The sequence below is a fragment of the Sinohyriopsis cumingii genome, chromosome 6 (genome assembly GCF_028554795.1).
Source record: "Sinohyriopsis cumingii isolate HCF-2022 chromosome 6, ASM2855479v2, whole genome shotgun sequence".
Lineage (NCBI taxonomy): Eukaryota > Metazoa > Mollusca > Bivalvia > Unionida > Unionidae > Sinohyriopsis > Sinohyriopsis cumingii.
In genome coordinates this window covers 136,593,016-136,616,071 of record NC_142966.1, presented here as the reverse complement: position 1 = coordinate 136,616,071, position 23,056 = coordinate 136,593,016, and the positions used below count along the sequence as shown (strand labels likewise).

General features: G+C 38.1%; 1 protein-coding gene across 2 annotated transcripts in view; it reads left to right on the top strand.

Moving 5' to 3' along the window:
* Positions 1–23,056, top strand: part of LOC149798072 (heat shock 70 kDa protein 12B-like) — a 38,524-nt gene that overhangs the window by 6,804 nt on the left and 8,664 nt on the right. Inside the window, exons 3-6 of one of the 2 annotated variants that reach the window (XM_089963154.1) lie at positions 2,992–3,044; positions 12,317–12,610; positions 21,468–21,692; positions 22,520–22,676. In XM_089963154.1, the coding sequence (XP_089819280.1) occupies positions 2,992–3,044; positions 12,317–12,610; positions 21,468–21,692; positions 22,520–22,676 (729 nt within the window). Of the gene's footprint in view, positions 1–2,991; positions 3,045–5,730; positions 5,865–12,316; positions 12,611–21,467; positions 21,693–22,519; positions 22,677–23,056 lie in introns of those variants that run through there. The other variant, XM_089963155.1, reaches the window with a different exon arrangement.

The window sequence follows — 23,056 nt, the reverse complement described above, 5'->3', positions numbered from 1 at the left end:
CATATTTTTCGTTTGACGGATGCGTAGTTTCTTTTGGACCATTTGGCGAAGAAAGCGTCGATGCTTGACTGAGCATTCTTTCTGATGTTGAAACAAAGATATCGTTCCTTTCAAGACATTCAGGCAACATTCGCACACTGTATCGACGACGTCTTAAGAGGCGATGTGAATGAGTTGTTTTCGCATGGGTGGATAGGCTTTGGACAGAACGGACAACACGTCCCAGTGTTTGACAAAACGAAGAGGAAGTCCTTTCCTTTCCTTTCCTTTGGTTGCAAAAGAGGGATGGCATCATGGAAGTGACATTATTGTTTGTTCCGGGACATACACAACACAAAACGCTGACGTCGATGACTTGGTACACACCCTTTTATACCCTTTTGTCTTCTTTTTTGGAGTAGGTCGAAGGGTTTGTATCCAGTCTTTTTGACGAACTCTTTGACTAAGGCTTCGTCAAAATTGTAACAACTTTCTTTTCTACATCATCAAAAAATTCCCCTCCCCCTTTGGTTGCTTCTCTTTCTCTTTGAAGAATGGGGTCTTTTCTCGGGTAAATGTCGATGTTTTGCTAAGCGCTTTTTCGGATGCAGGATGTAACGATGTGATGCTCAATTTTTGTCTCTTTTCCTTTTTGGACAGGAGAACAGCGATGTTGATAGTGTGCACTTGTTTTAGGAGATATCTGTGTGTGTTCACAACAACGCTGATGCCCAATGTTTACCGCAGGTCTTTTTTATAGTGGAATGCATCGCCATTGATTGTCGGTCAATCGTATCATCTTCACGGCAGGCATCACTCGACATTGATGGGTTTGCAACGGACTAAATCGGGCAGTTCGTTTTTGGATAAATCCAGTAAACTCTTTAACACGCCCGATCTCTCTTGGACTTTGATGTTGGGGGCAGGTACGTTGTTAGCACTGCTGCAGCAGCTAAAGAGGTGGAGGGTGTCACCAATGGAGACGTTCGTGGAGACACAGGTTTCCATTTTTTCATCAAATTAGGAAAGACGCTTGTCCACTTTAGTTTGGCTGGCATCACCAGTTATGGACAAGTGGAAGAACCTGAGGGTACTGGAGACGAGGTCACCGTCGTTGCAGGTCATGGTTTGAGGACGTAAGCTTGTGTCCTGGCCGCAATGCCTCTTTTGCAGGTGAAAGCTGTTTTCTGGGGTCCTTTCTGGAGGGGGGGGTCTTTTTCTGGGGCTGTGACCTGGTTTTGACACGACTGCTCTTTTTCTTCTTGGTCCGTTTGGGTCGAGGAGTGACTTTTTTCTTGGGAATGGGTATGACTTTGGGGGTATTGTGATCCCTTAAGAGGGAGCGAATGATGACACCTCCTAGACAACCGCTATCTCCAGGTTTCAAAATGATTTGCATTTTGGTTTGAGTGTCGATCAGCCAGTTGCGTCAAAGCTACGTAGTTTCTGTCAAAATAGCGTTTGGTTTAATGTTGAATGTGAATGATGCCTTGCAGTAATATACGTGCTGTCACCGTTAACTATCGTAGGACTTTTATGAGTCTGGCTTCTAAGGCACAAGCACGTATTTTTGTATTTTTTGCGACTGATGCCGTACAAGGCACGAATCAATTTGACGGGAAGAAGAGACTGAATGGATGTCATTTTGAAGAGGTGTGAGACAGACCAAAAGTGTCTAATGTTTTTATAGATTTGTTTAAAGTCGACGGGGACCTGTACACGACATGCCCTCCGCCTTGGCATCAGTCGTGAAACAGATGGGTACGAAATCTCAAATAACTTGGAGTAGTGGGTTTTAAATCCATGAGTATATATGCATGAGGGCTTTGAGTGTCATCGTCGTACGCATGAGTCAGCCAAGGAGTTCCTAACTGTTTGGCTTACACTTGCACCTGCTATATATCCCTATGACTTTTAAACAAGCCCACGTAATGAGCATTGAGACAGATAGTGTGTTGGGCTTTATTTTTGTAAAACAAATTTTTATTGATGTTAATTACACTGAAATTAAGATGATGCCCTTTGCGCGTAAACCACGGTTTAATTTCTTCTTCGTCTTCTCTTAGCATGTCGTCGAAGATGACCAAATGGGTTTGACTGGGGTCAGACACGATCCCATCGTCTTTCTCAGTAATGCCTTCCACAAACCCGATGGAATCGCCCTGACTTTCTGGCAGGAGACTTTACGCCGATTGCCACTCTTTGTAACACCGCACGATACGTTAAGGTGGACTATAAATCAAATCAGGTTTATGTTTGATCAAACGTTTGACGAATTCCTTTTTGCCTGAGCATCTCGATCCAGCAATTAACATACTGAAGGGATGACGAATATACAAGGCCTAGCAACTGGCACAATCTAAGTTTTCGTCGATGACTTTGAAAGTGGACCACGAGGGAGCAGAGACAGCAGATATAGCCATGGTGAAGTGATTTCACTGCTAAAACAAAGTGTTATTTACGCGTATGACATGCGATCTAAAGATCATACCTTTTAAAACTTCTTTATATTCCATAATTATAACTATCCACTACTTACGAGATTGTTTCCTTATCTGTGCGGGTTGAAGGAGATAAGCCAAAATAAAAGTCCCCTCCCCCACTAAAAAATCTTCTTTCAATCTGGCACAGCCATAGCTCTACAGGCCATAAAGTCCCCTCCCCCACCAAAAAAATCTTCTTTCAATCTGGTACAGCCATAGCCCTGCAGGCCATACCTCCAGCGATGTCGAAATTGTTATATTTAAAAGGGGGTGTCTCCATAGCTATCACGTGAAGGCATGATCTGTAACATCGATACGATGTTCAGACATATTGTTGTCGAACGTATATCTGGACCTACGGAGTCCCTTAAGTGACATGGACGCACATATTTTTATTTCGTTTAAACGAAATAGTATTTCGAAATAGCGAAATATATTTTGATTAAACGAAATAAAAATATATGCATCCATGTCACTTTAGGGGCTGCACTGGGTCTGAGTACACATGAACATTTTTTTCTGGTTGCAGGGAAATCCGTAAAGAGAAAGAATAATGACCCGTTAATTACCACCGAGAATGAGGTACGTTATAATGCATTTCATTTTGACGTATTACCAAAGCATTTCAAAAAATGTTTGCAGCATGTCGCACGAAGTCCTTTTATTTCTTCTGACAATTACAACAATATAATTCAGAATAAAAATTATGTATATACGGAACACGACATGGACAACAATATTTTAAAATAATATGTTAATTCAACCTTCTAATTCCTAAAGGACTGCACACAAATATTGGTGCAAAGCTAGCGTTGTAACTTGATGGTATATCTTGGAGTAACAAATATTGATGGGCAAAAGAAAATTATGCATAAGTAGATATTTGCAACCGGAACTGTTTATGTCATAGAGCTAGTTGTTTCTGCTCACAGGACTGACAAAATTCGGTTAAGGCGAGCGTTTTAGACCACTCCGCTACCGCGGCCCCCCGCCCCCCGACAAAAACTGTGATAGTTTTGCAATCGCAGATGCGCAGGGTTTAAAAGACAGATCATGAAAAACATAACCAACCCTAAAAAAAACCACAAAAACAATAACAAACAATTGTTTATAATGTTTAATGAATTTTAACAATTAAGTTGACAGCTCCGATGGCCTAGTGTTTAAAGCATCCGCCTCGGTACTAAAAATGGTACTACAGCTGTCCCGCTTGGCGCTCAGCATTAAGAGGTTAGTGTTAGGACTGGTCGGCCTGGTGTCAGGATAATGTGACCAGGTGGGCCATCATGCTACATGTATGTAGCATGATGCCCCATTGCTAGACATCACTATAACCTGCCACATTGTAGACATCGTAACGATATGACTGAAAAATTGTTAAAGCTACGTTAAAAATCGAAATGACATCACATCACAACACATCACATTTAAGTTTGTATTATGTAAGCTTGATAGCATTGGAGCATTACAACAATCAACACACGCAAAACAAAACTCATACAATACTTCCAAATAAAGCTATATTGTGTGTTTTATAATTGATTAATTTGTACTTTGCAAAACAAGTATATCTATTTTAAAAATTATTATAGTGGTTGCCATTTATGAAGTTAGGTTTTCAAGGGATGACTGAGAAGAGACAAAAATATATGAAAATATGTTATTTAAATGTTCCCCAATGACGAAACTGACAGTTTTACAAGCTTCGAATGTGTTATAGTGTCTTATTTAGATTAATACAATCTATGGTTGGGTCTGCACCGAGACAAGGAAATCCCAGTCAAATGGTTACATTATTTGTCTCCCCACGAGGATTATTACATTATTTGTCTCCCCACTAGGATTATTGCATTATTTGTCTCCCCACGAGGATTATTACATTATGTGTCTCCCCACGAGGATTATTACATAACATTGTCTCCAGACGAGGATTATTACAGTATTTGTCTCCCCACGAGGATTTGCCCAATATGTTCTCTTAAAGCTAAACGAACTCTTAATGTTTGCAGTATAGTCTAGCACCATTAACACATACAGTATTCATCACTCACTATTATTTCTTCACATGTTTTCTGTAGGTCATTCGGTCTTATAATGTTGTAAGAAAATCAAAATAATCATCTCATTAGAATCCAGCTATATTTACCGCTTATATGCCATCGCCCACAAGCAGCTACAGTATAGCAATTATAATTGTTACGTATTGTAACGTATTGCTCGACAGAGTCAAAAGCCACGTGCTAATAAATGCATGGCGATTTAACGCTGTGGCGTTACTTGTCCATCGAAAGATCACATTCCTTTACGCGTGAGAAAATATCAACAGAAAACGATTGATAGTATTGAGGTATTATCACATTTTATGGATATGTGTTATATGAAATTAACAATAAATCATTTTTATTTTTTACAAGGAAATTGTTTCATTATCATCAGTTCTAATTTTAAAAAGTTAAGTGGTGAATAAGGAAACGATACTGGGTATACAGCCATCGCGAAGAGTGTAAATACACCATGAGTGACTGTGAGTTGGATTATGTATGGTTAATTAGAGATCTGTGTCACTATCATGTATAACTCTCTTTTTCCTTGGAAGAGGTGAAACTGTTTGTGACATACTGGAGTTGTAATTGATATTGTATGAAAGATCTTCCAAACACATTCGCGAGCTGATAACCGTGTGCTGAATTTTCAAGTTCACGGTTTCTTGGAAAATTGATAATTTCTGTCTTCGAAATATGGCAAGTATTGCTATTAGTAGTGAAAGTATAAGCTTCAGTGAAATCTGCTTTTGCAATAACATGTGGACGGATCAATGATTCGTTCTGATTTGTATGTGCATGATTTGTCATTTCTGATTGCATGTAACCTTTGATTCAACTGGGGGACAAATGTTTAACAAAGTTAGAAGAAAGCAGGTTTGACATAATACATTTCTGGTTGTTACTAACTTTTCGGTAGTTGTTGAGAGAGCTAGGATTTTTGTGACCAGTGATGTGTACAGCCTTAGTGTCTGGAACATTTTGTTAATAGCTTCTGACATAGATATTTCTCACTCTTGGGTTTATAATGCGTTTAGAAGCCTAATCTGGCAAGTTTGCTTTCACATCCATTTTCTTTCATTAGTGACTTAAGCTTCTTGGTATAATGTTGGTGCCCTCTATTTTTAAAATTATTTGTTTCTTTCCTCCAAAAACTATTTTGGTAAATTTCCGAAAGTGTTGATGGTTGTTTAATTCGAAAACACCTCCATCACGCCAAGCAGAAGACAACAATGGTTGCGTCCCTTGATAACTAGTTCCTAGCGTATGGACACGATGACCAGAACGACCTGACTGCGACGACAGGACTGAGATACGAAAATTAAGGTCAGCAAAAATGCAAGATTCCTCTGTCGCATAGGTGAGAAAACATTTTAGCACTTTTTATCGGTTTTTATTGAATATCGAATATCATGGGTTTGACGAGTGGAAACGTTTGCTTTGCTTTCCACGGTACGATAAATCAAAATGCACGATAAATATCACAATCTATATGAAAATTATGATAATCCACACATTCCAATTTAGTGAAATTGAACCATTTATGGTAGAAGTGAAATGACGGAACGTTGAGAATTTTCAACGAATTGTTTGCTTTCGGTAGCTGTTCCAATTCCTGCTAATCGCTAGCTACTTCTCTATGAATTATTTTAAATTTTCATCATTGTGTTATCTTTGTTTAATTCCTTATATTGTTTCTTTTTTCAAAATCTGCAATAAGTTTGGCAATCCATTTTTCTTCTCTCCAAATTTAAGGTACTCGTTTTGGTAAGTGCCTCCAACATCCATGTGTTCTTTACTTGTTTGCATTTTGAACATGTCCTGGTACCTAATATTTATTATTTTGTTATTTTATTTCGATGATAAATATCTTTGTTTAAATTGTACTACTGTTAATTTTAACATAAGTGATTAAAAAATTAAAAAATACGAGATTAAGTCGATAATAATGAATCTTTAAGGATGACCGGAACATTTTTTATACTACCTCGAAGTATATTGAGATGAATTTAAGAATACGTTTCAAATCACCTTAAAAAAAAAATTTTAATATTCGATTACTTGAAAGTTAGTGTACGTTGATTTGCAACTAGCATATGATGTTTTCATTAAACTTATAATTTCGCTAAAAATAAATTCAAGATAACATGGACAAAAACACAGATGAAAAGAAATGGAAGATAGCAAAGACAAAGGCACCGATTTCAATAAATTGTGAATAATGTATTTATGAGAAGCTAACGGGTGTACGCAGAACTACACTTGCTAGCAAACTTCGAAATGGTTGTAAGACCCGTTGATGTTGAAGGGACGCAGCTAGTTGAATCAGCTATGGAACCAAAGTAACAGCCAAATTCAATCCATAAAATACTGCAAAATTTCACAATACTAAATAACAAGTCCTGCGTACAACATAATTAAGACTAATTTCTGTGCAACATCAATCTCAGCTCATGCATGTGGTTGCATCAATAATATGATTATTCTAATTTCATTCAATCAGCTTACAATAGATTATTGGATATCACATTGGTACCTACAAGACGAAAGCAAGTAAGTAATTAAAGGTATGCTAGTAGACGAAATGGTAATTACTTTTCAGTGTTCAAAATCAAACACAAAAAACAATTACAGTCAAGCGCAAGATTGAACCAACGAAACAAGCGTGAAAGATTCCTCTTAGAACTCATTGTTTTACGAAGTTAGTGCTAATTCTAAGCTGTGTTTTTAGTACAAAAAAACGAGCAAGAAAATATCATGAGCATTATATCCAACCCTTCGAACAAATAATGACATTATTTTCATGTTGCAAATTTACGAGATAAATAATAGTTTGTTAATAATATCAAATGATATGGAGGTGTCAGAAAGAAACATAAATCATCATACAAAGTTAATATTCTGTATAGGTTCTGTTAGATAGTAGTTAGTATGGTAAGATATACAAAGCAATTTACAAAGTAAGTAACCCATACAAACTGGGTTTGGTAGAGGTTAGATTGGATACTGTTATGTGTGCAGTTGATGGTATAGCAGGAATAGCTTTTGGTTTACTTGTTCTATAGTGCTTAGTGGATTTCACACATCTTGTCCGAAAATGTGGTTCAATCTCAAAATGAGAAGATTATATATGGCAATATATAAAAACAAAATGAAATGGTAACTTCAGCAAGTACTATATTACATTGTGTTGAAGACGTTGTAAGCAGAACAGTAAGTGATAATGAAATCAATCGTGGAGAAGTTAATTGTACAGTTACTAAGTTTAACAAGTATACGGATATTTTCAGAAAAAGTAAAAGCACAGAAAGGCACACAAATGACTGGTTGAGATATAGACTTTGTGTACTGAATTCTTTTTCTAATTTATAAACTCCGTATATGTTGAGTCGATTTTCATCAATCTCGTGTTTATATTGTTATGCATAGTCACTTTATATTGTGTGCTAGACCTTTGACCGTGATTGAGAGTAGAGTTTTGTCGTGTTTTTTAAGATGTTTTCTAGTATGTGAGTTCAAGACCTGACCATATTTACGAACTTAGATGGTTCTGAAATTGATCTTGTTTTCCAGCTAAATGCTATTGCGACCTAGGTCAAGTGCGTATATATATAAAGAAATTATTGCAAACAAAGTCTTCCTTAATATTTTAAGTTCAGTCGGTAGATTCATTTTAGTTAAGACATATTGTGAGCAGAAATATTTATTTAAATTATTTATTGTCCTTACAAAGTGATCAATGAGTATTAGATGAAAACACTACTTTTGGGATTTTAGACGGCTTATTTAAGATATTCTGGATTATGTCATTGTGGTACATCAAGACTATCCATGGGGATAAAACTCTTTTTTTAATGTTTCTAAACTTGCTGGTTTTGTTTTTTTTTTTCTGTTCTAAAATTTAAGACGAAGAGACGTTACAATACCCTTAAAAGATGGTAGTTTCAGGGTCTATTTGGACAGTCGCTTGGTGGGATAAGATCTTCTACGGTACAGAAGGTGGAAGAAAAATTAATATCGCTCGTTTTATGTGTACCAATTTGTTATCACATCTAATGTATTTAAGTAAACATTCTTTCTTTCATCAGACATGTTATATATCAGACATGTTTTAATTCCTATATGCCTTAATGCACTGCTTTTCTACATCATTCACATTGAATCTTCCACTTTGTAAAAAACTGGATCACCTAAAATTTAGGCGATGATTTTTAAAAACAAATATTTCCGCAAGGTTAGTATAGTTCAAATTTTCAAAACTTGTTTTGTACTTCAAAATTCATTTCAACTTTCATTTTGGGAGTAATACTTTCGCATTCTTGTTGCTACAATTCTAGTTGCTTCAATTACTTTCAATTACTTGGTCAGTTGGGCAATCAGCGCCCACCAATCGGTCAGCAACACCTTATCACATGCTACTCGACTAGCAATACTGTTGACTCAGCTCTACCGCTGCTATGGTTCAGCTTTACAGCTCCTTTGGTCAACTTCTGTACTATCTCTACAGCTGGTACCACGTCGACTCCAATCAGCTAACAACTACATCTAACACCGTGTACTATACATGACACGGGCATATACTATAACACGTAATGACGTTATATACGGTAAGCTATACAAATTAAATTATCGGCACGGCATTACAAAGCAATAAACAGGTTCAGAAGTGAACCTACCTGTGTCAGATAAGACTCATATAAACGTTTCATAATAAAACGCAACTTTATTGCTATTACAAATATCTTGCTTAGTCACAAACAAGAATAGAAAATATTTGCATTATACTACGGAGGCAGAAGCTACATAGAAGATATACATAAATAAACGTAGTAGTACGCTAGTTATAACTTATACACAATAAATTAATAAATAACTCACGTACATCTACAGCTGAAGATGTGCAAGTCGTTACGTAGACTGCTCACTGACAAGATGTTCCGTAATGTGAAGATTTAATCTTACGGTGAGGCATTTATACACAGACGATGCAGCCATACATCATCTGAGCGCTGAAATTATTCTGTTTTTCCCATCAAAAGCACTTTGCACGTTTGGCATAGGATGTACCAAACTCACTGTTTTGAAATATTGTACAATATATGTACATCACCCTCGGGCATCGTTGTACACAAAAAAGAAACCCGAGTACATGTATTAATAAACAAAGGTATTTATACAATTCCGTGACATTGATGCTGTTTTACTGTCATGTTCGCAGAATGCCAATGTATGTATTTGCCATCAAATACGGAATGTATTCCTTTCTCACACTGCAATACAGATAATTGGATACACTTAGAACATGCACAATACCAAATTTCTCATTCTCGATCATTTTCGTACGTGATAACTTACGATGACTTCATTACGTTAGCTTGTAATTACCAGATATTTTATATTCTGCGGACTCTTTCTATTCAGAACCCATTAACGTATAGATGTGATAATAGAGGAAGTGACGATCCTACTACTAGTACTACTACTACTACTACTACTACTACTGCTACTAATACTACTACTACTACTACCAGTACTACTACTACTACTAATAATAATAATAATAATGATAAGAATAAGAATAAAGATAATAATAATACTATCTGGTGATAATATATTTTTGCTTCAAAATCAACAAATCTTTCACTGAGTCGACAAGTAATAATAAACAAAAATCATAAATGCAACGTATACGTACGAAAAAAAACTCTTTCTTACCACAGTGTCCGACTTATTCGTGTTTAATCATAACATATACATACACAGGTAGTACGAACCAAGAGATCTTGGAGAAGCAACTTATTTCCAAGAATATTTAGTATAAATTGTAAAACAATAAAATGGCCCTTTTAGACTCTTTAATTTATTTAACCGAGTTTCTTAATGTTTCCAGTTCCACTTAAGACTTCTGTAGATAGTAAAAAATTACAAAATTTTAACTTTATTCGAAATGTATGTCCACGAAGAGGTTCTGTAAAAGTACTTAATTAAAGGACCTGTAGTTGCATTTGATAAAAATACTTGAGCACACTGACAAAAATAATAATGAATGATTTTTGTAACGAAATGTTGAAGAAAAAGTAGAAGAAACAAATATAAAGGAGAAGATTTTATAAAACAAAAAGTGTTTTTATTTAGTATTAGTTCAATAAATCAATATACTAACCTCATAAAATTGACATAATACCAATGCCACTGTGGTGTAAAGAAATACTTAACATGCAACATTTTTAAAATAGGGAAAAAAATAGTCGAAAGTTTCTCTCGATCTTTGTAGATTTATTTTTGTACACCCCTTTAGCTTTTCAAAACAGTTGATTTTTATGTATACAATGAAAAAGATATAAAATATTTTTTATAGAGTTTTGGTTAGTTAGCAAGCGAATAATTATTTTATACTAGTCTACACGATAACATGGCATTATTCAACATGTCTGACTCGATACATTTTACAATAAATTCACAAACATCCAATGCAGTAAACATTGTTATGACATTGATTAGATAGCAGGAAAGAATGCATACTCATATCACTACATCTGAAGATCGATTCCTTAAAGGTTATTGCTGTATATATTTCCAAGAAATAATCAGTACCTGGTATGGTTGCGCAGAGCTCACTGTAATATATTTTTTCTTATAGGCTTTCAGTTGGTTAGGGAGCTATCCATAAAGATTTTTGGTGTATATCTTTTTCAAGATATAATCATAACTTGGTTTGGATGGGCAGAGCCTATTTTAAGATAATTTTCGTTATAGGCCATCCGTAAAGTGGATAAAACTCGTCTGAATTTTGACTATGAAGCGAATAGCGGGTTATTAGTACCCTGATTGTAGTCAAATCCTCGGCCAAAGAATTCCAGGTCAGCAGGATCCTCACCGCCAACACTCCCTGCGAAAAGCAGTGAGTGAACCGAACTCAGCTTTGGTAACTCATACAATTAACAACTGGATGTATCTGAAACTGCGAAGATAGCTTGAGTTTATTTAACGCAATACGTATGTAAAAACGTTATGTTTGCAAACTTATGACACACTTTGTGAAGCAAATTAGGGTCGATGTGGTTTTAAAGAAATAGTGGAACTATGAACATCGGAAAAAAGAACATAAGCTTTGATGAACTTCTACTTACATCACTGGATTTTAGCACCAGAAGTATAAACAAGGGAGACTATTTTGATAATGTTACCATCTGTGTTACGTTATCGTCAGATTTAGTACCAAAATAGTCTTCTCTTCCTGTTCTTTCTTCAGCTCCACTTGAATGTTTTACATTTAATTTTGTCTAATTAAACCAACTGTTCGATAGGAAGTATTTTACCAGGCCATTACGCTGTATATTCACATTATACTTGCTTGTGTGCAACATTATCAAATACACCGCTAAATATACTGAATTAGTGAAGGAATAATTGTGAAATCCTTTGACTTTTACACAATGTAAGTACGCCCCATTCTTGTTGCTGAAAACTGTGCACAAAACAATGCAGTAGAAAATACTAGCTTTGACTTCTTTAAAGGGTAATATATTTTTCAATCATTTCATGACCAAACTATACTAAAGTTGGAACATAAAAGTGCAGCCACATATGAAGTTTTAAGTACAGAAATATTCGGCTAGTGGAGGTAGAGTATAATTGTGGAGACTTATGTTTATTGTAAAGCAAAATACATCAGGGTAAATGTTAAAAACTTAAATTGCAAAATCTTAACGTTTATTACTCTCTTGGACGTAAACATGATCATCTCTTTTTAATGCTAGTCCCTCGTGTTTTCTCGAAACATTACAAGACAATTTTTCCTCCTTTGAGCAGGACCGGAAGAAGAACGCCCTTTTGACAGCCGCAATAGACTTTGGGACAACATTCAGTGGGTACGCCTTTTCCTTTAAGCAGAATCCAACAGAGATGTTTACTTTCCACTGGAATGGTGCACACATCAAGACCCCATCAGTTATATTGCTGGACTCGTACGGGGAGCCAGATGCGTTTGGCAGAGAAGCTGAAATAAAATACAGACGACTACTAGAAAGTAATAAGACGGATGGATACTATTATTTTGAAAAGTTCAAGATGCAGCTTTACAACAAAACGGAATTGCAAAAAAAGGTGTTTTTTCTAAGTCGAACACAATTTAAACACTTGGGAGTAATATATTATTCTAAGCATTCTAAGCATACAAACACAAACATACACACACACACACACATACATATATATATTTCTTGGCATCCGTCCGTCTACGGGAGACGATGGCGTAGCTCCAAAGTAAGCTTTTGTCTATCCTTCTTTCTAGCTCTCTTTTCAACTTGTTTTATTCTTCTCTCTTCCTCTGCGTTTTGAACTCCCTGCCTGACAGCTAGGCGCCAGCTGGAACGGTTGTTTGCACAGCTCTCCCAGTCGTTGACACTGATGTTTGCCATCTTCATATCCTTCTTGCAAACATCTCTGTAGCGCAGATGTGGTCGTCCAGTTGGTCGTGCACCTTCTGCTAACTCCCCATATAACAGGTTCTTGGGAATGCGACCTGGATCCATTCTTTTGACATGGCCAAGCCAGCGAAGGCGCCTCTCGCTGAGAATGGAAAACATGCTGTTCATGTTGGCGCGTTCTAGAACCTCTGTGTTGGGTACTTTGTCCTGCCACTGGATGTGCAGAATGCGCCGCAGACATCTCAGGTGGAAGCTGTTGAGTTTCCTCTTGTGTCTTGCATAGGTGGTCCATGTTTCGCTGCTGTAGAGAAGTGAGCTGAGTACGCAGGCTTGGTAGACACGCAGTTTGGTCTTCTCTGTGAGGTTGGGGTTGTTCCAGACTCTCTGGTTAAGTCTGGCCATCACTGCTGATGCCTTGGCAATCCTGCCGTTCACCTCACAATCAATGGAGAGTGAGCTGGAGATGTTAGACCCGAGGTATGTGAAGTTCTCGACAACTTCCAAGTTGTACCCATCGATGGTGCCAGAGGGAGGGGAGTCTGCGTCCTGCGCCATGACGTTCGTTTTCTTCAAACTGATGGTCAGTCCAAATTCCTTACAAGCATGGGAGAGGCGGCATACCAGCTGCCGCAGTCCATCTTCCGTGTGTGATGCCAAGGCTGCATCGTCGGCGAAGAGCAATTCACGGATGAGTACCTCTGTGACTTTAGTCTTAGCACGGAAACAGCTTGCTGTCAGCCCTGGTATGGATGTACACTCCCTCGCTGCACTCCTTGAATGCATACTGGAGAAGCATGGAGAAGAAGATGGCAAAGAGCGTCGGCGCAAGGACACAGCCTTGTTTGATTCCGCTGATGACTGAGAATGCTTCAGATGTTGCGCCATTGAAGCACACTGGAACGACATAATGACAACAAGCAGATGTGGGGGGCAGCCAGTCTTCTGCAGGAGTCTGAAGAGTCCACTCCGACTAACCAGGTCAAACGCCTTCGTCAGGTCTATGAAGGCAATGCAGAGGGGCATCTGCTGCTCGCGACACTTCTCCTGCAGCTGACGTAGTGAGAAGATCATGTCTACAGTTGACCTGCCGGCTCGAAATCCACCCTGGGACTCTGGGTAGACGCGGGAGGCTAGGATATGAAAGCGCGCCAAGGCAACACGAGCGAAAGCCTTTCCAACGATGCTGTGGAGGGAGATGCCCCGATAGTTGTTGCAGTCGCTACGGTCTCCTTTGTTTTTGTACAAAGTGACGATGTTGGCGTCACGCATGTCCTGTGGGATGTATCCCTGTTCCCAGCAAAGGCAGAGGAGTTTGTGTAGGGGCTGGAGCAGTGCTGGTTTTCCGCTCTTGAGGACTTCAGGCGGAATGCCGTCGCTTCCAGGAGCCTTCCCACAGGCAAGGCAATCGATGGCTTTTCCGAGCTCTTCCAGGGTGGGCTGTGTGTCTAGCTCCTCCATGACAGGCAGGTCTGGAATGGCGTCCAGGGCAGTTCCAGTGACATTGTTTTGGGTTGCATATAGCTCGAGATAGTGCTCAACCCATCGCTGCAAGAGGGAAGAGGGAACGAAAGAATGTCGACTGGTATGAGGCAAACTGGGATGAGATGGAGCCCGTGACTGAGGCAAAGAGGAAAGCCCTCCTGGCATACAAGGCTGCACCTAGCCCCAGAACACTACAAGCCCTCAGGATTACAAGGAACAATGCCCAGAAGACTGCCCGCCGCTGTGCCAACACCTACTGGCTGAACCTTTGCAACAGTATACAGACATCTGCTGACAGCGGAGATACAAGAGGAATGTATGATGGTATCAAAAAGGCGACAGGCCCCCCTCCAGCTACAAGACCGCCCCACTCAAGTCCAAGACGGGCGAAGTCATCACAGATCAGGGGAAACAATATATATATATATATATATATATATATATATATATATATATATATATATATATATATATATATATATATATATATATATATATATAGATATATATATATACGTGTGTGTGTGGGGGTGTGGGTGTGTGTGTGTGTAGCAGCTAGATCATTTTTAAAAAAGTTTTTTCTATATTTCGACCTGAAATAAAGTTTTCCATAGACGTTCCATAAAATTTATCATTGCTTTGTTGTTGTGGGGTTTCATTTTTTTTTTGGGGGGGGGCACTAGGAACATGTTTAGAGTTACAATATGATCGTATATCAGTTAGATACCTTTCACGAACGGATTCTCGGATGGGAAGCACCTAACAAGTTATAAATTGGACGAAGAATATGGCGTTATCATCTTCAATCCAGAAAGAGGTATTCAAAGAATTACGTACAGTTGCTTATAGTGCGAACGTAGGAACATGCAGATGTCGAGAAAAACGTTATATAAGCTGTAATTTAATGCAGACACTAATACTTGAAAGGTCTTATCAACACGAATACCTGTAACATCAACCAAAGATTCTGAACTGTCAGCAAAAGTCACCTAGCAGTGTCATTATGACTGTTTGACCTTATTTGATTCTATATTCGTCAAAGGCTTTAGCCTACACGACTTTTGCCCATTTTAGCAATCGAGGCACGCAAGATGTGTTATCCGTAGATTATTAATATTATTAATTAACGAAAGTGAAGTGTCCTGAACAAGAACAAAAGAGTCCCAAAAACGAAACGCAGGAGTAGTCGAAATGTTTTTCAATTGGAGAAACGACATTGCCCATACATATAGAAACAAAAATCATGTTTCTACTACCAAATTACTAGAGCGAAACGACATCACACAGCGTAATCCGATTTATTTGAGAGCTAACCGATGCGCACGTGTTGATACAAAACATGTACCATAGAAAGCTTGCTTCGGACATTGCGAATATAGACTATCTTCCATATGGGCGACCTGATAATCTTCGAATAGAATTGCAACTAGTATCCGATATATTTGTAGATGATCTATACTTTTAAAGTCGTCTCTCTGTTAGCCAGTTGTTATGCTGGAAAACAGAGACATTTATATGTGCTAGGAATCTATACAACCATAGGCAAGCATATACTGGACTATTTTCTGGCTTTTGTGGTGGCACCTAGAGCGCATCCTGTTTTTTTTAGCACAATGACTAGGTCTGCCGCAACACCTGGGTCTATTTCATATTTTCTAGATCTATATAATGCATTTTACATAAGTCCTTCTACCTGGACAAAAGCAAAATATAAGAGGCCTTCGTGGCAAGATCTCCATGACAGAAACCGAGAAATTGTTTTAAATTGGCACCAACTAGCTCTATCAGATATTTGAAAACAGCAATTGGCGGAAACGCTAGATACAAAGATTGTTCTACAAAAAAGTGGAACCCGTTACACCTAAGGAGGAAAAGCTTAATGAGGTAGACCCGTTGTAAGATCGTGTTGCTGCACAGGTAAAATATATGATGAAACAAAAGCAAGTGGAAGACGATGTAGGCTCGTTAAACGATAGTGTAGCTAAGCTGGAAAAGTATGTCGTGGAAATGATACAAATGGAAGATGAGGTAGTCTAGTTAAAGTGATCGTGTCGTCAAGTTTAAAACTGTTCTACAGCATCTTCTGGAGGATGCTCTGAAGGATTGTTGGTCGTGCAAGAGCTTGAGGATTCAACAGCAAAACCACAGGAAAAGAACATTACTGTGACATGGCCCTAGCAAGAACCAGCCGGTAGTATACAAGAATCTGGTGGGGGATTTTCGTGTTGGCAGAATGGTCCCCAGTGATGGTGGAAAATGCTACTGAGATCGGTCGCCGGTCGGTTGTATGAGGCTACATGAACGTGGATGCTTGTGTCGAACTTATCTACGAGTTTCGTCAAAAATCGGAAGAAACAAAGCAATATTGGCTACAATGGCACTCTCCGTATTGTATACTGTATCTACTAGCCAAAACAAGTGGTTGTAGGCCTTGTTGTCGAGTACGACCAAACAATCCGCATTCCAAAACAAACACGCATGATTTCACTAGAAAACGTGAAAGATGGTTTGGATTTGTTGGCGATAGACAAAGGTATCTATGTAATTAGTTTGTGCTCCAGACCACCTTTTCATTTTGTGCAACAATCGATTCCATACGTGTTTCGGTTTTGGTGAGAGAAAACAAACTTAGCAAATGTTCGCGATGCCTAATACTAGTTGGTGGATCCGTAGACAACCAACAAAAGAACAATAAATATGCCTATATATATATATATATATATATATATATATATATATATATATATATATATATATATATATATATATATATATATATACAGAGGGAGAGAGAGAAAGAGATACAATGGCACCATCGACATTGTCTGCTGCCGTATCGACCAGTGGTGTGACGAACCACCAGCTAGACATTGTTTTCGAGTACTACCAACCAGTCCTTTCATCGGAACGGCATATATAACTTCACTAGAAGACACATAAGCAGGTGGATCGCTACACAATATGTGTGTAGCGAGTGTAGAAAAACTACAGCAACTATTGTTGACACACGTTGAACATCTGGGTTTGGTTTTTCTGGTCCACATAAACCCACTTGTTTCAAATGTGTTGTTTGGCTGGCATGAGAAGGATTAGGATCAATTTATGTCGTGTTATCGGGTCCAATATATCTTGTGCATTTTTTGGACATGCTTTTCCTTTGTCTTTGTCTACACCATAGGGCCCTGCCCAGAAATACAACATCCTGGAATTGAGACATATCTTGGGCAAAAGGCACAGATTGGCTTATTTGTATCTGGACTGTCACGAATGTTTGCAAGCAATTTTGTATTAGAGACGGAGACGACACAGCAACATCTCTGCTTTCGAGTACATAGATAACATTCCTTTTATATCGATAGAGGTGCAACTGTATTATCCGCTAGTACCAAATGGATCTACAAACCCACATACTACAAACGATAACGGTGCATAATTGTTGTCGCAAATGTAGAATGGATTCCTCGATGCTCGCGTCTCATTAACTGATGTGTATTAATTGGTAGTCTGGGGTTTTTACAGACACGTACATAAAACCGCTCGTGCCCAGCGTGACATTGGTAGTCGTAATGTCCACGCCGGGTGTTCAAGATTGTTTTTGGTAGAAACAAGCACAGCTACTACTATAGCATCGTATTCTCGTGCGGCTGTTTCCACCACATTTTTGAATCCCAGTACTTCTTGTCTTGCAAATACTTGGGTATTTGATGGTCTCACCACAGCGATAGAAAGTTTCGTGTCTATATCGCATTGTCCATTATTCCCTACTGGCTTCTTTTAGTGGTTTTTGCAATGTTCGATACGTTTTCGCAGTGCCATTTTTCGTTTCGTAACCGTATAAGAATACTTTCAGCTTCTGTTCGTTTTTGTACTTTGATTGAGTACAACAACGCCGATTGTCAAACCTACAAAACCAAACAAGGATATCTATAATGTCAGTATTTCTTGTTTCAATTTTGGAAAGTCTTTATCGGTATTCTGTTTCGAAACTCAACAAAATATCCTGGTTTCTGGTATTTCCCCAGTATATTGCATAGGTTTTGGTTGTCTTAGGAGTACAAAGTTACAATGTATGGCCGCTGCTAGTACTTGCCGTTGGCTTTGTATCGGTTGTATCCAAAATAGTTGACGATGATGATTTTTCGACAGTTCTCACATCTGTTCTACAACGTTTGTGCCAGTTCCATGGTTGCATCTCCAGGCAATAGACCATACAGAGACCAATCGATACGGCAGATACCTCGTTGTTGTATTTCTGGGTTGGCACATGTAATTCGCAGTCGTTTGTCTAGACGTTTTCAGAAATTTGCTACATTGTTGCCAAGCATTTATTGTACACATGCGCATTCAATGTAGCAAATAAATTTGTTGAAGAATTTTCCAGGACATAGCAATCGATTCGAGGATTTAACAGAAATGGCTTCCATGGGAATATATAGGCAATTGCTTCCGACGCTACATTAGTTGTACAGAATAAGATTGGTGGAATTTTCGTTCGGATCGCGTGCTCTCTGTGTCCCTTCTAGTTCGAATCCGTGTTTGTTTTGTAGATGTTGTCCTGGCGACCAGAGTAATCTGTATTGCACGGAAACTATTATACAGAAAATCTGGTAGCAATTGCAATAGTTTTCGGTTGGAATATTGGCTGTGTCTTCTTTGCGTACCAAAATCGATATTGGTGTGTTTGTGTTTGGATTTTTCCATTATATGTGCGTTTTTTTGCAATATAGCGGCAATCGTAGATCGGTACAGAGATGATGCTGTCACATGTACTCAGTGTTTGAAAAAATGCGAACATGTAGCGCATCTGGCAAACCGTTGTGGATACATGTGCATGTGTGCGAACATTGGAGAGAATTGTTTTTGCTACATGTCCGGCAACAGATAGGGCAGCTTCTCTTGCTCGTGTATCGGGGAGAAGACTCCAAAGGTATCGTCTACATATATATTAGATACTGGTTGTAATTCTGTTTGAAGATTGTCCGGTCGCCCTTTCTGAAAATAGTCTACATTTGCAATATCAGACACAAGGTTTCCAAGGTATACGTTATGTAGCAATACGTGCATATCGGTTCGCTCTCCAACAGATCGGATACCCAAATAGTGGGCGGTCGCGTATGTGTTCCTCGAAATGTGTGTAGACATTTCGGTCTAATAGTTTGTTAGTACAAATATGCTGTTGTTTTTTATATGTATGGGCAAAATAGCCATAATTATTTGAGTTTTCGCTTGCAATTGTAGGATTTTGTAGTTCGTATAGTTGCACTCATTAGTTTGTTGTTGTAGTAGTCGTTTATAAGGTAGTTGAAAAAGTATTTGAAATGTTGGGTAGCTTGCGGACTCATTTCAAAAATAACTGTCCGGTTCGGTGTCTGCAAATATGGCAGTGATAAAAGGAATACAGTTGAGAACGTGAGTGGAGTAGAGTGACAATTACGGGGGGGGGGGGGGCACTAATCTGCGTCACTGTATGGTTTGCTATTGCCACTTAACCTTAGTTAATTATTAATGCTAATAATCCAGGGGTTGCACGAGGTGTGTGGCTTGCTTGCTAAAATGGGCAAAAGTCGTTGACGGAAGCGTTGACTGTGACCTGGAAAATTGAAGAAAACCGCCGTAATGACACTACTCACTTTTAACGCCCTAATGTAAAAAATGTATGTCAGGAAATGTTGAAGAAAAAATGACTTTCGTAAATCAAGAACAATGAAAGCAAGGTTAACACAGAACTCGTCAACCATTTCATCTCAGCTGGACATTGTGTCAAGTCCCTCGAACTGCTGCCCGTTGAGTCAAAGAAATTAATAATGGACTGATAATAAACGCGGCCAGAAATATATTACTAATGCAAATGCGAATTCATGGCAAATTTGCCTTAAGCGAAAAGTTGTTTGTTTTAACCTAACGTGTGTCCCTTTATTTCGCACAAATTTGTTCTGCCTCGCTATAATCTAACGAAATGAAGTAAATAATAATAATAATAATAATAATAATAATAATAATAATAAGACTATATTTTAAGGTCGAACGTAGGCAAAACATGTTTTTACTACCCCCGCCTTTTCGCAAGATTTGCTGTTGGTTCGTATACCAGTTTCCGATCTTTCCTTTCTTTCAAATTGCACGAGAATATGTCTTTATATATATATATATATATATATATATATATATATATATATATATATATATATATATAATGTTGTATATCTTAAACATTCAACATCAGCAGCCCGACAGTTTGTTTGATATTTATCTGTTAAAAGGTCTTAATTAATAGCAAATATATTTATCTATTTATATTAAACAAGCGGCAAATCTTTATGAACGTACCAATGGTAAAATTTATCTTGTCATGCATATATATAAATGTTCCAATAGTATCATATTATGTTACGAGCATGGAGAATACTTCGGGCTTTACTGCAGTGGATTTACGTTTCAGCAACGTTGGTCAAAGTGTTTGAAGAAAACAAAGTCCATCAACAAAAGAAAACCAGCCAAATAAATAGCTTCTACGTTAGTGTTTTGTATAATATATCGTTTTCAGGGAATAATGATCACAGTACATTTCCAGGCAAATACTTAACCGCGAATCCGATACTGTCATCTAGAAAAAAAAAATCGCCGTTTTCGAGGAACATTGTTACGTCTAATTTTGCTCTAATATTTTGCGAAAACTACGTAGCGCACAAAAGATTATGAAGTATTCCTAGTTATCTCAATTGCTTTTCTTTTCTTAGCGGCTCAGAGGCTTTTCCAGCGCTTTGACCAATTGCTAGTGTAGAAAAGTTCGAAGTGACAAATGTCCGTAACGTAAGATGGTACCAATGTATTCACTTTCGACATAATTTAAAACGGGTTCGAAATAGATGTTTGTGGCCCTTGTGGTTTTCATTATTGCTCATTTTTTTAGTTTCGGTTCTTATTGTTCTCGTTCTTGTTCCAGCTTACGTTGTTATGTTTTGTTGTCACTGTCGTTGATGATAACGACAACTACGATAGCTACATTGTTGTTGATGATTAGAATCACGAAGCTGATTTTTATCCTAAATTAGGAACTGAACAAAGATCTGGAAATCGAGGATATAAAGGGAAAATCGATGAAAGCAATTAAAGTATTCAGCGGTGCTCTGAAATGCCTGAAGAACCACCTTCTTGACTTCCTCAACCAGCGGAAGGTCGATGTTCCGATCAGCTGTGTTGATGTTCATTGGGTCCTGACTGTCCCCGCTATCTGGAATGACGGTTCCAAGCAGTTCATGCGGGATGCAGCCGAAATGGTATTGCTTACTATTTTTTCCGTATCTTTTTTTATCGTAGTGAATATCATATCCGAAATGTGAAGCTAGTGTCTAAAACTAATACACCGTTGCGATAGTGCCCTGTGAAACGCGAGATGGAAAGCTAGTGCCTAAAGCTAATACACCGTTGCGATAGTGCCCTGTGAAACGCGAGATGGAAAGCTAGTGCCTAAAGCTAATACACCGTTGAGAAAGTGCCCTGTGAAACCTGAGCTGTATAGTGCTCTAGTGCTGCTAGCCGTATTTAATGGTACCTTGCTGGACATATAGTTAAATATTTGCCTCAGTTTGGACCTCGTGACCCTTCTGGACATATTCGCTTTTTGTGTCTACATCTAATCTGGACCCTAAAATATGTTCTGATTTGAAAGCCGACATGTGAGTGGAAGTGCAGTTTTCCAGTATATGACAATTATAACGAACCATGAATAAAAAATGTCATTTAATAATTGGATAATCAAGCTGAGACAATATGTTGAACTGCATAAGAAGTAATTGGAGGGAATGCACTGACGTACTGTTTCCTAATAAAGAACTTTAATATGCAGTGCACTACTATTCAGATCTTTGTAAATACCCCTGGTATCTATTTGTGCAAGGTTTTGTCTAAATGAATTTGAAGAAAAAGAAAGTAATGCAAAGTGAAATATTTTTATACACGATTTCATTGCTTGATCAATACTGGATGCTTGACTTGAATTGGATGAAAGTGACATATTTCGAATTATCAAAAATCGTCCCTTTTTCTTATTGTTTTCATGATACTCGAAAACAGTCAGGATTATTTCAAAACGTGACTGTTTCAGGCAGAAATACCAAGTGACCTTTTGACATTGGCTCTTGAACCAGAAGCAGCTGCCATTTATTGCATTGTCGGGGCCAACCAATTCTTTATGGGGTTGACAGAATCGCATTTACCTTTGAGAACAGAGAGTAGTAAATACATTCTACTTGATCTTGGAGGTAAGATGTAAAATCTAAGCACTTTGTGTTCATTTTGATTTTGAAGCATCGATACATTATCTTAAACCTAAGGGACGTGTAATAAGTAAATAAATGTATAGCATGCCCACCAACTAACTCCCAATTCTTTATCATAACCAGTATGCATATTTATCTCCTCCAGTATTCAAATTTAGTTTCGCAGATTCTAAATAATCTTAGTTCATACTGAGTTGTGACGCATATAAACTGGCCATCCGTACGATATGAATAGTGAATAGCGCTAATTACCCATTTTGATCATGTTTTATATGCATGGACTATTGAAGTAGCTGTGACCTGCTCTACAAAGAGATATACGTCATGACAGGCTAACTTCGGGCGACAATACGTATATGAAA